This window comes from Tigriopus californicus, chromosome 9 (genome assembly GCF_007210705.1).
Source record: "Tigriopus californicus strain San Diego chromosome 9, Tcal_SD_v2.1, whole genome shotgun sequence".
Lineage (NCBI taxonomy): Eukaryota > Metazoa > Arthropoda > Copepoda > Harpacticoida > Harpacticidae > Tigriopus > Tigriopus californicus.
In genome coordinates, this window is record NC_081448.1 from 5,436,108 (window position 1) to 5,452,332 (window position 16,225).

A 16,225-nucleotide genomic window follows, 5' to 3' on the forward strand; every position below is an offset into this window, starting at 1 on the left:
GTCCACCGTGGCCAAGTTCAAGTACTTGAAGATCTTGGAGAGCGTTCAATTTTTGGCTAGTCGATACGTGCCCTTACCCGAGTCGATGACCGATGAACAGATCAAGACTTTGGCCAATTTGCGGTACATCATGCCTCGCACGCAGTTTCTGATGTACTTGCGATCGCCCGAGCACGCCGGGGTCACTCTGGACGAGATCTTGGCTTCGGATGAGCGGATCCACGCCGGATTTGACTTCACGGACCAAGCCATGCGAGCGGCTGCTCCGCCCCAAATGAGTCCGGAGGAGCTTGAAGAGCGATGGAACCTGTTGCGCGAGACTTACATGAGTATGCGTCAGGAGGGCGATGATGTCCCTTTCGATATCAAGCCCGAGCGATTGACGGATTTGCTCTTGTCCGCGAACGAAAACAAGATGCGCTCCACTTTGACTTTCTTGCACCAAGTACACCTGATGCATGTCAAGCGTCTTTTTAGGACCTTCACCCGGCGGGTTATGGCTCGTCAGTCTCGCTCGGACGCTATTCGTAAGAAAGTGGAGCAAGCCGATGGGCACATCATCTATGGCTTGGGTCAGAACACGTTCAACATTCGAATCGCAAATCAAACTGTAGACCGTCAGGATGAGTGGCGAATGATTCGCCAATTCCAGCCGGCTTGGGGCCAAAGCATGGTTGTGGATTTGCAGTTCCTGAAATACTCGTACCCGAGATGCCTGAGTTCGATATATCGCGAGATCCAATTCGGAATTCACCGACTCAAGACCCTCAAAGGTAGTTTCGCTCTGTATTTGTGCAATTTTGATCCGACTTGCCCTAAAAGCCAAAAGATTTTCAAGCACTTTCCCAAACTTCGAGAACCTCACTATCCGGTGGTACTGACGGAAAAAAGTTACTTGGAGCTGTTTCCTCAAAAAGATCTCGTATATCTCTCACCTGACTCCAAAACAGACTTGAAGTTCAATGGTGATGACGTCTACATTATCGGGGCACAAACATCAAAGTCCCAGGATTGTCCGAAGACGCTGTCCGTTGCTAAAAAGGATGGAATCCGCCATGCCAGATTGCCATTGAGAGCTAATATAGGCATGCGAGCCGAACTTAACATCGATCACGTGATGGCCATGATGGCCGAGCTTCAGTATTCCGGCGACTGGATTTACGCCTCTCGCTGGATTCCTTCCAGATTTTTTCGCAATAGAATTAAGAGCATGGGACGATTAGAGCCCAGAGATGAAGCCGTGTACAAAGCTCATAATGAACTCAATCCTAGTACGAACGAAGACAACATACCAATGGGACCGTTAGAATATCGCAAAAAATTCAAGAGCATACTGGAGCAAGAGTTAATTCATCCCGGACACACGCACGAGAGTGTTGACCTGACAACGATCATGCAACCAAAGGAGCGAATGTCTACACCTATATTTAGGAAGACGCCGAACTCTAAGGGCGGCAAGACATCTAGCTATGCCTCGAAAGTGGCCATAGCTACCATTTTCGGGGAGTAGAGGTAATTTAATCTTCAACTTGTTAACAAAGAGGCAAAATACGGATATGAAGCATTATTGGTCGTTCCATTATCATAAACGCTTGTTATCAAACTCCTTGTAAGTAATTGCTACTAAAACAGCCCTTGAGTCAAATGTTAAAGCTTCCATAAAGCCCGTAGTGGTGTTTTCCTGATGGTATTTTTTTATTTGACGTTTTGGTTACGTATCCCGACTCGGTTATGGTGGTCTACCAGTTAGGCTAGTTAAGGTTCCATACATCAAATATAGTTTTGTAAGACAGGCTTTTAAGACATAAATGTTTTTATCTAAGTGGCCACGAAATTCAATGCATGCACAGTGCGGTTTGGCTGGGCATGTTGTCTTTGATTTTACTCCATGGAATAACGCGTTCATTTGACAAGTCCCTATTCGGACATTGAGGCAAGCGCTGGTACCAGCAAACAAACTTGCCTGCCAATGCCAGTGATGCAAGATTGGCGTTACGAACTGGTGTTAACGAAGCTAACCTTTCCTCATAAGCAATGTGAAAGAAGGGTCAGCTTCTCAAAAGCATGTTTTGAAGCTCCAAACTTGCATCGCTGACACTGGTACCAGTATCAAAGGAACCTGCCAGAGCTTGCCCAAACCTCCATAGATGCCATAAGATACGCGAGGTTGAGTATACTTCATCAGATTCGACCGATCTGATTGGCTGCCAATGAAGTATGATCTTTAAAGGTTAGGTGATTCCATTTTTTACTTACCGATAGTCTTGGACTATCTTGAGCTGTTACATATATTTTTTCCTTTTTTAGCACGACCATGGCCTAATCATGAATTTCACAGTTTAAAATCAAAGAATGAACTCTCTGGCACACGTTTCATTCAAAAAATATCAATTACTCACCCATGAGCCAAATATCTGCTTTTTAATCTTATGTCGTTAAATCTACTGGCCCGTACTCTGCGCTCGTACGTACTATCGCAGCAGCACAGGCCAAACCACCTCTGAAAATCAGTTCCGTCAATTTAACAAGTTTATCGTACTGAACGCTCATAATTTTTTCAGACAAGTAACAAATACGTTTCAATGTTAATCTGAATAATCTAATGAGATATTTTGGCAATCTAATCTTATGAAAAAATGGGTTCAGAAAGGGTTTAGAAGGTAACAAAATATTAGAAGCAATCTAAAATCCCATATCCATGAATCAGATTGTCTTCAAGTAAAATTTGGTTGTGTCCTTGAAGAAAATTTCTATGATGCTTGTCATGATAGCATTCAAAATCTGTTTGGAAACTTTTTAGTTTATATTTTTGAAGTGGAGCCACTTGTCAAACCTCATGCGTCTCTGAATCCAGGGTCCCCATGTGTAGCATTTGGTTTCTGAGCGTGAGAGAGATACCCGGTTCAAATCTCCTTCCCGCCTTTTTCCTTACCGCTATTGGGAATGGAATTCCCAGCAGTTCAAGACGAAAAGGGCATTCATTTTATTTAACTTTATATATTTACTTCCTTCTTTTCCTTCGCTTCAAGTAAAACTTGAAACTGTAAGACGCCAACCACACTCGCTTACCGGGCAAAGCTCTACTCGCCGATATAATCAGTATCGTTCCTCAACTAAAAGATATCGTCCCTAGACCACTGTTTCTTGTCAACTCTGCTGTCTGACCTTGGGGGGGCTATTTCGGTTTGGGGGAGAGACATAGACCACTGGAGTTCCAGTGATTCCAGTCGTCTATGGGAGGGGATGAAACTCTCTAATACATATGTTGTTGTTCCGGTATTGGCCCACTTTTTTGTACTTGGGTGCTAGGGTCGGAGGGATGAGCCCCGCCCGGCCAGCAAAGCCAGCGATAACATCGTCCTTATATATCGTTCCGATAGGCATTGTCTCATGTCCGTATCAGTTTTGGTTCCCCGTCTGGGGGCGTGATTAGCGTATAAAAATTTCCTTGAGAAAGATAGGGGAGGATGATCGAACCGGGGACCTCTCCCATGTTAGGAAACTGCACTAACCACTACACCATGTCTCCTCCCTTTACTGGGAGTAATACCAAGTTCATTGAATTTATTGCAGTTGGAATGTTAAATTCCGGTTAAATTAGGTACTAACTAGTCCACAACAAGACAGTAAGTTTGGGAAGCATAAAGTTCCAATAGAAATTACCTAAAAATGCCCTGGATGGTGATTTAAAAGACTCATATTGTTCTTCAAACAACACATTGAGATATGTGTTCACAAATTTCTAACACGCTGTTCCACAAGCAAATTACTGGAGATCATGGTCAATTCCAAGCGCTGCGATTGGCTTCTAAATCAGTCTTTCAACCTTAAGATTGCTGGTTTTGCGAATTTTAATCCGTCATTAGGCTTCTAAAGATAGTTTTAAGTATATTTAGCTAGATCAAGCTCCTGTAACATTTTGAAATAGCCTAGCAAACACTACTTTAATGATTTAGAACGTAGTAGAGGCATCTGGTTTTAACATTTTACCGAAGACTATTTTGCCCAGTCTCAATTTAAGATATACGTTCACGAAACTGCTAGCACGAACTCTTCTTTTTTTTTAAAGATGTAATTAAAGTTCAGATACTTTTCGCTCTGATTTCATTTTAAGCAAATTTATATAAGAGTAAAAAATGATGGTCAACAAACGCATTTTTTGAAAATGCACTTGCTTTCATTATGTGCACTCTGTTCTGCAAAATCATTATAACAGGTATTATAACTCACCCAAGGGCGTGTGTAATTCTTGAAATTTTCTTTCCACAAAATCAGCTTGTGTCATATGGTGAGTTTTGAATGGTTTTGCTCCAGGGCACAGCAACGCGTTGGTGCTTAGACAAAGCATCAATTATTTTTGGTCATTTAAGGAAACAATTCGATTTTGGAAGCTGAAGAGATTTAACCTTCAACGGTTGTGCAAGAAATGAGTTAATCCAACCATTTAGGAAAAAAACTCATATAAAGCAATAAAAATCAAAACTATTGAAATGGACAAAAGAAAAAGGATTGTTCAGCAAACGTTTTCAACACGTTCATATTTTCAACGAAAGGGGAAAAATCATTGAAAGTTGTTAACTGTTTGAGTAAGAACTGTAAAAACGCAAAAGCAGCAAATGAACCTAATAATGCAAAAAGATACGAAAGATTGCTCATCAGAGTAAGAACACAGCTTGTTTGTTAACCTCGTTCCTTACCAAAACCTCTTTTTAGACAGTAATTAATGCAGCGCTATGTTTTAACGCATACGCGTCTAACAGTCATGTACTTGGCGGGATTGACCCTTTCCATTTGTGTTCTCAGATCAATCTGTTTTTAGAGTGTAACTCTTGGCTGCGCTGCACCAAAATTGACTCTCCGATCGTGTCAGTCAAAACTAACCTTGGATTGCTGTTTAAAAATTGGGCTCCGTACAATCTTGTAACTCCCTCTCTTCAATGGGAAATTACATATGTGAAGTGGTTTTGCCGGTTACGCCTCTTTTTGAGAATTGGTACCAATGCCTAAATTCAAGTATTGAACTGGCGAACATTGAAGTATTACCAAGCTTCGATCCAACCACATCATCATACATTGTATGTACCTCTGAGCAAGTGTTGCTTCAAGTGACCGTCTTTGTTCCGCACAGTTGGTTCATCTCAAATTGATATAATATTTTTTTGCTTGATGTTCAAGGAGTCCGCGGAATAGCAATAATAACATCAAATATAACAATTGGTTTACCCAGCCAAAGTTGATAACGTGAACAATGAAGCAGTTCCTCTGGTTACACGAGCATCTATGGTTGAAGGTTAAAAGGCCGATTTACGGTTAGATTGGAGATTAAAGTTGCTCACTTGCCAATGCTCTTGGGAGAGCAGACGGACAGATGGCTGATTCCAGCTCGAGATTAATGAAGGCCGACTTTCCATGGTGCCAAAGATCACTCTCTCAGTCTGAGCTTCACCTGGGTGGGAATTTCCCTACGTAAGGGAGTCCGCGGCGCCATCGCATATGTGAAAGGCTCCCTCCACCTCATAGAGCAGGTTTCCATTCTGATTAATGGCTTTCGTTCGTTGAAGAGGAAGATACAGCGGTGGCCTTAAACCTCTAACCTACCTACCAACGTACCTCTTCCCGTTCCTCCTTCCTCGTTGCGATCTGAGTGCCCATCCCACTGATATTCCGAAGAGATGCATTTCAACGGAGAGCCCTCCCATAAATACCCAAATAAGTGCCTGTACACGTAGCTCATCCAAGGGAAGATAGTGCAAGATGTCCTAAAAGAGCATGAGGGCCCCGATCGTTAGTTTGAGGGCAGCCAAGATAGACGTGCAAAGCTCATGCAGAAACTGCATGGGCCCTACGGGCCTCCCTCAGGTAGTGAGATCCAACGAATTCGGAGCTGTAGTTCCCTTTGAACTCTTGGCATGTGAGTGGCATGCTAAACGTCCGGCCGTTTTAACTGGCCCGAGGTTCATTCTAGCAACAAATTTGTTAAGATCATCATATCACAAATGGTTAGATTGTTTGAAGTCTTTGGAGCATCGGCCTTGTGGTGGAGGAAGTAAGTCACTAACAATTTCGTGATTAGCAAGTACGGCATTTCTCGCTTGGGGAATTGTGTGGCCGAAATCCTAGCCTCAAGGGTTCGTTCCTCCTGATAGATTGATCGATCCAAGCCTTTCCACTCTTTGATCAATGTCTTGACATCCAATTTGATTACTATCTCGTTATTCAAAAGGCCTTTTTATGCCAACGTCAGGAATTCGAGGAAGAATGGCTTGGATAAGTTTGTCTATTTCAGAAGAAGTATTATTATCTTTAACTTTGGTGGAACGTCAATGTACAATGTTTCTGGCGTTTCTTTTCACAGTTGCGTATCTCCTTGATCGAAAGTATTTGTGGGCGTCTTGACCTCCTCAGACTGTCCTTGAAATCCTCGGTTGTCTTCTCCGTGATCTGTATGTTCCTTCTCAAGGGAATTGGGGTCCGTTTTCGTCGTAGCGGGATTGATTCCAGAGAGGCTCTTCTTTAGCAAGGCATCCATCACAGTAGGATAGAGCTTGTTTGGGTCTACCTCAAATCGTTTCAACATGCGTTCCACTTTGCCTGGAAAACGAAAATGGACATGTATATTTTCTTTGTTCCAACATGCCCGTCCTTTTTTGTAGTAACCTCTAATACACTGTTTTATTTTCATTGAGCTTTGATTAGCATTGAAGCTAGTTGGACAGAGTTGAATTCTTAGCCATAATGAAAACTGGTTTACCCGCTTTGCGTATTTGTTCAAAATATTTGAAATTGGTGGACGCTTACTTAGAATTTCCCTGTCCAGTATTAAAATCAATGATATCAATGTTCTCGCTTGTATGTAGAAAAGAGTGAGTTGATTTTTAGATTCATGAAAATTCAAGTTCAATTTGTCTCAAATAAGTTTGAAGATCATCTTTTTCGATCGATGAAGTATGCCCAGGTGTGCCAATTTGTACGCTCACCGATCGAAAATGGAACGAATACTGAGTTGATGGATGACTTTGAAATCTTACCCGTGGGTGCAGCCAAAACCCTCTCGGATCCCTTGTCTTCTTTCAACCACAAGCACATCTTTTTGGCACCCGTTTGATCCATGTAGGGAACATTGGAGATGTCCAAGACGACCAACTGGAACCAAAATCACGCTTTATATTCAACTCCTTTTCAAGCCAGACGAAACCGACATTTTTCCCACTCACTTTTCGATCTTCTGACTGGAGTTTCAGAACCTTTTTCCTCAGTCGGTCGATGACACTTTCGAAATTTGCAAAGTTGATAGCACCACTAATGCGCAAGATCACAGCCTCTCGAGGTCGAATGGCAAACTCACTCTCTTTAATCTCGACGACCAATCCCGTTTCCGGTACTGGGCCAACTTCCTGAATGTTTGTCGAGATACTCCGGAACAAAAGGACCAGGAGAGCCACCGCAATACCAATGATCAGTCCACTATCGATGTCGAGCACGATCACGGCAATAAAGGTGACCAACCAGAGCAATCCGTCCAGCTTGGAGTTTTTATAGAACTTGGGAAAGTCATGGAATTGCATCAACATGTTCTTTAAAGCCACCAAAATGATCGCCGAAAGCACAGCCTGGAAGGAGGAAAAAAATGACCGGGGTCAATATCCAAGGAGTGAGTGAGTGAGCGTACCAATCAATCATATTTTGTTGCAACTTGGGCTCAAGCACTCAAATATGGTAGGGAGGAGAGAGCCAACAACGAACCAACAAGTCAAGGTGCACTTGCGCTTTCTCGGAAGGAAGCGATGCTCAACCTGAACTTTCTTGGAAAGAAAATATTGCCGCTTGCTTGGGTCAAGAGCACACAGCCTTTAGGGCTTCTTTCTTTCTTTCATTTTTTCTTTCATTCCTTCCTTCCTTCCTTCTTTACCAGCTCGTTCTGTCAGCGAATGGGTTCTTAGTGAACCTAGATGAAAGATTGGCTTTGTCCAATCAATCATCACAGAACCTTGGACTACTTGCATTTCCAAAGTCACAACCCTATTACATACGCGTGTACGAGTCGGGCATTCTTCGACAGGAAGTGAATATCCATCGATCAGGCTGTGGTCCCACGTGGACCCGTTAATTGGGGTCATGCCCCTGTTCTGACGTTAACTCGCTTGAGCAATATTGGTTCTCAAACATCTGCTGAGGCCAAATTCGCGATCATTTTGTTCCAATTGAGGGTCGCCATTGTGGGTGGCTCTTAGAGTCAGTGGGCTCGGGCTTGCCAATTTTTCATCAGGAAATGCAACCCATAACAATCTCCCCCGAGCATGGCTGGATATCTTGCAGCCGTGAGTCCGAGAAACCAATCTCGTTTTGGAAGCGCTCCATTTTCCTTTACTCAATTTACTTTGCAACTCGTAAGGATCTATGGCTTCAAACATTAAGGCACCCTCCATTCCTGTACGGACTTGAGGTTGAGGTTTGGAATTCTCGTATTTTTATTTCGGTCTGAGCCACAAAAGTAAATGTACCGTACATCCGCCTTGATTCCTGTACGGACCTGAGGTTGAGGTTTGGAATTCTCGTATTTTTATTTCGGTCTGAGCCACAAAAGTAAATCCCGGGCCATAATGGGTGCTGCCTACGTGGATTGACAGTTGCATTCTTTGGCATGTACAATAGAGTACTCTGCACCATGTGCAATGTGTGCTCACTTGATGACATGTTGTCAAGTCACATAAAGATGGTAAAGATTGCTTTGTAATGAAAGCGTTCAAGCGAGCACCGCACATTATTCGCATTGCCTTTCTAGCTGGAAATGGCAAAAACTGAGCGTGAAAACGAACTTGCCAAAGAGCCCCAAGGCAGAAACCTAACCAGTGATCTGTGGTACAAGCTTGCTACGAGCTATGAGCTCTTATGGGATAGAGGTTAATGAGAAAGTTACCACATCGGCAAGGGAAGGATTCAAAATGAGCCTCTTGATATGATCTCGGCCTTAGGTAGAGGAGTGGTAAACAATTGAGCTCAAACATGTCAAAAGACGAAAGTGTTTATGAACCAGGAAAATACCCACGAGGGTGTATGTCAGGCGATGAAGAACGTGTCTAGGCATTCTTAACGGAGTATTTGGCCATTGATGTTTATTTCGCAAACAATAATTGTTTACAAATTGTTTATTCTAAAAGCCCTCGGCGAAACAATAAACATTAATTATGAGCTTCTAATCAGACAAAAAAAGTGGTCGAACAAGTAGAGCATTAGTTGACTAGGTAGATCACCATTTCATGCATACGACAACACTTCTCAGAAATGAGAAAATCAAAATGAGCCTTGCAACATCTAATCCTTACCATTGATATTCAAACTCTTTGAATAAAAAAAAATTTCAAAACAAGTGTCCTTGTATGCATACTACGGTAAAGTCATAGAAGTTTAAAAATGGTCCTCACAAACAACTTTCCTTTTCCCTTAAAATTTATCTAAAAAAGTCCATAGTTGGAGAAACAGCCACAAGCTATGTTCTACCAGATATTTAATAAAAGAATAAAAGATTTATTTCCGGCCTCGGGGTTGGAATCCACGACACCTAGGATAAGATACTTGCCTTGTTTTTGCTACCTCTTACTCTGCTCGGCTACACTAACTCCTTATATCACATTGTATTATATCACCGCCCTGTGTTGTTTCCCCAGAGTTTTGTTCTTACCTTGGAGTCGACGCAAGGGTTGATGTCATTTTTTCGGGTTGGAATGTGCCTCTCTCTCTGGACCAGATGCCACAACAGATGCACCAACACTCAATAAATTGGGTCTCAATTACACGCAATGAGCCGTCTTGCTCGGTGGCGCGAGTGTGGAGTGTGTCCACAAGTACGTTAAGAGGCCAGCCAGCAACCACTCTGGTTCTCGAGTTTGTAGGGTCCGACTTGGTTCTTTCTTTCCGGCCAATTCCGGACCACAGACTCTTTTTCTGCACTTTCAATTACCACCAAGGGTTCCAATAGAAGAGAAATTGTCCTTTTGGCCCCAAGGATGGCGATTTCCTTTCAAGCTTTTAAGTAGATAAAGACAGAAGGAGTTAGGAGACCGCCTGGCTACCTTGGTATGTAGTATTTCTCGTAGGGAAGTAAGAAGAAATACGAGAAGACGAGGAATTGAAACGGGAACTCCGGACGATAATAGCCCGGAGATCCTTGATAGGGGGATGATGATTCTGGTGGCGCTTCTTAAGTGGCCCTCTTGTCCTTCCTCCACTTCCTGGAGGGTGTTGAGAAGGGATGGAGGGTTGGCCACGACCTCACGGGACCCTTTTAGCTGGACAAAAATAGTTTCTAACCAGGATCGCCACACTAGGGTTCTCTAAAAGCACCCTGAGGTCAAACGGAGCTTGAGGAGGGGATTAGTTTCACTCTTAAACAATGCCCAAGACACTTTTTCACTCTACTTTTTTGAGCCTTAACCCAAGATTGCGAGCACTTTTCTAAAACAACTCGAACTAAGGCGGACCGCAAATCACTGAAGATTGACATATTTTTGTCCTCGACAATTTTGGCGCATTGCCCGAGCATTCAATCGCGAAGGGTTTCAACAAGTTCCCTAGACACTTCCTGACACGTTCTGGGTAACGGCAAAAAACCACAAACATGTATGACAACTTTTGTTAATAATATTCCTTGAAATAATGGAAAAGTAGCGAATATGCGAGTCTGTGTGGATTCCACACCGTTCCAAGTGAAACTGATTTCGCACAACCGGCATCGGTGGAACGAAGGAACGAAGGAACGAAGGAGCGAAGGAATGAAGAAGAGGAATGCTTCTTGTGCTCAGAACAGAAACTCGGAGGAGAACGAGGACGGGAGAGCCAAACAGAGAGGAGAGAGAGAGAGAGAGAGCACTACTTTACTGAGTTTGAGTTCCCTCAGTACCGCAGAGCGCGAAAAACGAACGGAGCAACAATAACAACAACTACTACTGTACGTATCTCGTACCAAGACGCCGTTGTGAACTTAGCATGGACGGTAAGTGGAATGAAAGTCAAAGTGCTTCTCGTTTCAAGCATGTCAGTTTAGAAGGAGCACATCGCGTTCCAAGGGAACGGCTTTAAAGTGCAGAGGCACAATGAGGTGATCAGAAGAGATTTCGTCTCGAAAAACACTGGTCAATCCAAGTTCTTAAGGATACCGTCATCTTTTGATTTCTCAAATGGTTGATTCATCTGACATTGAAAACTTGATCTAGGAGGAGACGTGGAACGGGTAGAGCCCTTCAGTCTAATTTTTGGTCACGATTTCTTTGGAAAAAGAAGAACTTTCTGTGATCAGAAACCATGTCCGTTCCGGGCTAAGGTTTGCTTTAGATGTCATCCTGATTCGCTGAAGGCCAATAATAGCACTTAATCCAGACTCATTCTTACTTGATCATTGAACTTGAGAAGGTTAAAACTTATTTTCAAACATGCATTTGGGCTTGCGACATCTTAGTGCACAGGCTGTTAAGCAATTGTGTTCAAAATGTTCAACCTGTACATAAGAGTAAACCGGCGAGTTTCCCCTCAAGTTTTAATACTAAACACACTAAGGTTTGTTCATGAGTCAGCCTTGAATCAAGAGTTCTTGTTATTTAGTGTTTGTTCACAGATGTAGCTGGCTGAGATGTTCGCTCAAACTTAAATTGTCACTTGACGCAATCAGTGTTTGAGCCAATCCGAGCTCGTTCTCAATCAAGACTACGAAATAGATAAGCAGCGTGTTGGGTTGGTTGCCCTTGAAGGTCGACAAAATTTGCATTCATACATTGAATGATAATAATAGTTGTTTGATATCAGTTAAATTAAGATATCCAGTGAGTTTGGGTGCTCAAATGAAATGACGGATTCGGACCATGAAGAAGAAATCTCTGTTCAGAGGAAACCATACGATCTGGAAGAGGCTCACACAGCAGCGGGTTGGAAAGCCAAATCTGAGAGTAAGAAAAGCTGTGATTGCTACTTGTTGTTTTGTACATCCCTTTGTTTCAGGTGGATTTTTAACCTCGCTCAATCCTAAGCAAAGATTTTAAATTGAATTGCTTTGTGCGATTGTTTATGGGACATGGTTCTTGAGTTGTTCAAGAAACCTGGAAGGAAAACGCATTGTGTATGAGCGCCGTAGGAGAAATGCCCGAATAGTTCTTTTTTTCAGTCGTTTTAACAGATCGCCGCTTACAAACGAACCTGGAGCTCTTGACAAACTTTGGGTTTAATTTTGTTATTTGTCAAAAAGACAGGAGTAAGTACAAGGTCAGCATGTTCAACAAAATGAGAAAGACGTCATCAATAAAGCCCATTAAACAGGCTTGTGAGAATGTTTATTGCCAAGGCAAATCTGCTAATTATGAATTTAGGTTCTTGAGATCTAGGTAACAAATGTGATTTAAGGTCTTTTAGAGTTTAATATTTTTTTTAACAAGCCTACCTACGTCATAAGCACGCTTGCAAATCAAATTTAACATTATGTCTGCTTGGAGCGCTTTAAATACAAACTTGTTTAGAACAAATTACAACGCATCAATAAGTCTACAAATGTTTTTTTTATTTACAGAAAGTCTTCAAGCGGCCCTACATTTGAATCGTAATCCCATTCGTAAACCCAAGTCATGGAAAAAAATCTTCAACAAGTACCTGCCCATCACCGATTGGCTTTTCAACTACAATGTCAAGGCCGATCTTGTGTCAGATATCATTACTGGGATTACTATAGCCATTATGCACATTCCTCAGGGTAAGCATACTGTACGCGTAACAAAATCATCTTGATCAGGATCTAAGCAAATAAAACGAGGAACGAATGTTATTTGCTAAGAGCCAATGATTTATGTACTCTTGTTCACTGAAATTGATTGTGTTGTATTCTTTAAGGTATGGCCTATGCTCAATTGGCTGAGACGGATGAGATGGTTGGGCTATACACCGCAGTTTTTCCCGTCATTATTTATACACTCCTAGGTCCATCCCGGCATGTTTCAATGGGTAAGGTGAATCAAGTTCCAGTTGCTAAATAATCAAACTAAACGTGCGGTCTAGCACTGAGTAAATTACAAGGTTGTCTCAACTTAGAAAATCATGCTAAAAATGCCTTGGAATGATTTAATTGCAAATAGCGTTTGCAAAACAGTGTTCCATGAAGATCATGACTAAGTTTCATGTAAATTGGTCTATTCTTTATGAAACTATTAAGCTTTAGACTGCGGGTGCAAATCGCCCATGTGCCACGTGCTATCCGTGCTCTTCTCAAACAAAAAATCCCTGTTGTTTGAGCCCTTGTGAAGGTCAAACATTGTAGAAAGCTCTCTTTTGCATAAACAAACTTTTTGACGAAAGCCTAACCTTTGTCGTTGATAAAACTGAAAACCAGCGGATGCTAATTTAGGACAATCCTGTATTCATTGGCTAGGTACCAACCCATTGACATCTATTCTATTGGGAGCCATCGTAAAGAAGTATGCCTTCGACGACGACGATGGCGGTAACTCGGATGGTGGAGACACTTCTTCGACGACCTTGGTCTCATCCTCGGTCTTTGTGGCCGCAAATGAGTCTCAAATGTATACCGACATCCAGGTGATTACCGCCGTGTGCCTGCTCTCCGGAATTTGGCAACTGGGATTTGCCATCTTGGGCTTGGGCAAACTCAGTTGGCTCCTCTCGGATGTTCTGGTTAGCGGGTACACAACAGCTGCCGCTATCCACGTGCTTGTGTCTCAACTGAAAGGTGTATTGGGAGTAACATCCGGATCCAGTGGACGAGTCCTCTTTCTTCCGGTTCAAAATTTTCACGGTAGGGACAATGAGCCAATGAATCAACCCTAAGGTATTTGGAGAAAAGTAATAACGAGGATTTAACGCTTTACAGACGTTGAAAGGGCTCATAGAGAAAATCGAGGACTTCAATCTGGCGGCCTTTGTCATTGCCCTTGTGTGTGTCATCATCTTGGTGGCCAATAACGAGTTTTTAAAGGTAATGTTTATCTTTCATTTTGAGTTCAAATGAAATTGAAAAGAGTTTACCTAGAACAATAAGATCAGGGATAACTTCAAACGAGTGAAGATCAAATATGTACTAGCCAAGATCCAAGCATAGATACGCTCATTCTGATTCTCATTCCCAGCACGTTATTTAATCATTTGAAAAAAAAATGTTCATAAAAGACAATGAAAACCTTGAAGCTAAAAAGGATGTTCGTCACAGTTGTTGGTTTTCATTTCCTCCTTAAGATTTGAACAAGTCAATGATCCACAGGTTAATTTTCAAATCATGTTCAAATCACGTAGCAACCTCCTTGAATTTGGCCACCTCCCCTCCGATCAGAACCACTTTTAAAGAAATCAATGTTCATTCATTGCCTTGAAATGAAATGTTATTTCATCAGTTAAAAAAGTGGATAACCCCCTGACAAAAACCTCACCTTCAGTTTGGATCAAGTTCAAGTTCAAATTTGTATACATAAAGTGCGCTGCAGCTCCTTGATTTTAGCTCCAACTCGACACCTGATGCTCTCTTCAAATTACCCTTTTCAAGGAGGCGTTTTTTAGGTTGGTGGATCCTTCCTCCATCCTCATCCATCACTCATAACTTCAAGACTCACTTACAAGCCAGTCGACACGTCTTCCAACACATGCGCAAACCATCGAGCCCCTGCCATACTATTGACCACGACGATTCTTGAGTTCCGTGAACTTCTGAACACCTCCCTTCTCGTGTTTTCTTTGCAGCCTCAACTGGCCAAGAAGTGCAGCTTTCCCGTGCCAATTCAATTGATCGTGGTTGCTGGTGGAATCTTGTTTTCTTACTTCTTGAACTTCGAGGAGAAATTCGGTATTGACGTTGTGGGGAGAGCTCAGGACTGGGTACGTAAAGACCAAGAGTACATAGAATCCCACCCTACCATAGCACTACTAAATATCCGACACCTTGAGTTAACCCACTCACTCCCCAGACACTTAAAATAGGAACTAGGAAAAGGGGGCGATGGGTGGATTTGGGTGTAAACAAACCATGAAAGACGGCAAATGACTGGGTTCAAGACTTTTTATTCACTATTGTAAGTTGGAACGAGGCCGTCTCTATGAGGTGAGTGTTCCCTGACAATGGGAATTGTTTTAGACCTGAACGAGAATATGTCTGCGAATGATTGGTGGAGTGAGTGTAAATGTATTTGCCAGGTGAAGAGGACTTTAAAAGGCACCGAATGTTGGTACTCTTTTCAATTTCGGAGAATCCCTCTTGTGCGTGAGATTTGAAGAATGTTCTATTTGGGTTTCAGGTTCCAAGTCTCTGTTCCTGAAGTAAGCCTTTTCGGGAAGATCATCGTAGATTCACTCATTGTGGCCATTGTCGGTTACTGCATTACTCTATCAATGGCAAAAATATTTGCTCAAAAATTCCATTACTCGTGGATGGTAACCAGGAACTTTTCAGTGAGGTACGGGGTTCTTTACTTTTCAGGTTTTTTTCATCAATTCTGCTTACGTGGAGATCGCATATGATTTTCAGCTGTAAATGGGTGAAGCTTTTTTTGAATAATAGGTTCATTTCAAACAAAAATGGCAATTGGATATCACCTAAGGAGTTTCCGCAATGTCCGCTTCCTTGCTTGCTTTTCTTCCGAGCTCAATCTTATCGGGAGATTTCACCAGTCTTGTCTTCTTATTGCCTCCTTACTTTTTCTGTGCGATAGAAGTCTCAAACTAGCTTTTAATGGCAGTTTTTTTTGTCTATCTCTAGTGGTTCTTCTTTTTTCCCATTCCAGGGTGCTTCTAATGTGGTGGGCTCGTTTTTTTCCTGTCTGCCCTCGGGAGCCTCAATGTCCCGAAGTTCGGTCCAAGTTGCAGTGGGTGGAAGGACCCAACTGACCTCGGTAGTCTCTATTGCCATTCTCATTGTGGTTATATTGACTGCAGAGGGACTCTTCTACGCCTTACCGAAGGTAAATGACCATCTGGTCGACCTCCTATCTACTGTTCTACTTCGACTCACTTGGGCACTTGGAGTCCAAAGGGGTCGTTTATGACGAAAAGTATACTGAAATTCATCTTGCGAGATCGTGTCAGTCTTGAGAAAGTACCATTGTGATGGCCGTCATCAAAAAGGCTTAAATGCACTTGCACGTAACCTATTGAGGTTCGAACGGATCCCTGAAGACTAGACCAATGGAATTGTGTATGGTCGAGGTGCGAGGTTGATTCAGGCGAAAGCAAACCCTCGCAATTCCTATGA

General features: G+C 42.5%; 3 protein-coding genes across 3 annotated transcripts; 2 read left to right on the forward strand and 1 right to left on the reverse strand.

The window, feature by feature from the left end:
- The first annotated feature begins 6 nt into the window (after window positions 1–6).
- On the forward strand, window positions 7–1,685 carry LOC131886101 (mitochondrial ribonuclease P protein 1 homolog). Its single transcript, XM_059234341.1, has one exon. It carries the CDS (start codon window positions 86–88, stop codon window positions 1,508–1,510), a length of 1,425 nt encoding a protein of 474 aa, XP_059090324.1. The 5' UTR covers window positions 7–85; the 3' UTR covers window positions 1,511–1,685.
- A 4,574-nt stretch (window positions 1,686–6,259) lies between these two features.
- Window positions 6,260–7,628, reverse strand: LOC131886371 (solute carrier family 26 member 10-like). Its single transcript, XM_059234672.1, has 3 exons — window positions 7,215–7,628; window positions 7,029–7,143; window positions 6,260–6,591 (listed from the first exon to the last, which is right to left on the reverse strand). Exons 1-3 carry the CDS (start codon window positions 7,569–7,571, stop codon window positions 6,350–6,352), a joined length of 714 nt encoding a protein of 237 aa, XP_059090655.1. The 5' UTR covers window positions 7,572–7,628; the 3' UTR covers window positions 6,260–6,349.
- A 4,099-nt stretch (window positions 7,629–11,727) lies between these two features.
- LOC131886666 (solute carrier family 26 member 6-like) lies at window positions 11,728–15,935 on the forward strand (the record flags this gene model as incomplete). The annotated part of the gene is given in 10 exon segments (XM_059235065.1): window positions 11,728–11,936; window positions 12,551–12,730; window positions 12,868–12,978; window positions 13,403–13,786; window positions 13,881–13,966; window positions 14,722–14,856; window positions 15,273–15,281; window positions 15,313–15,397; window positions 15,400–15,431; window positions 15,759–15,935. Coding segments are annotated over 10 exon segments (1,299 nt in total), but the record flags the coding sequence as incomplete, so codon positions are not given.
- Window positions 15,936–16,225: the final 290 nt, after the last annotated feature.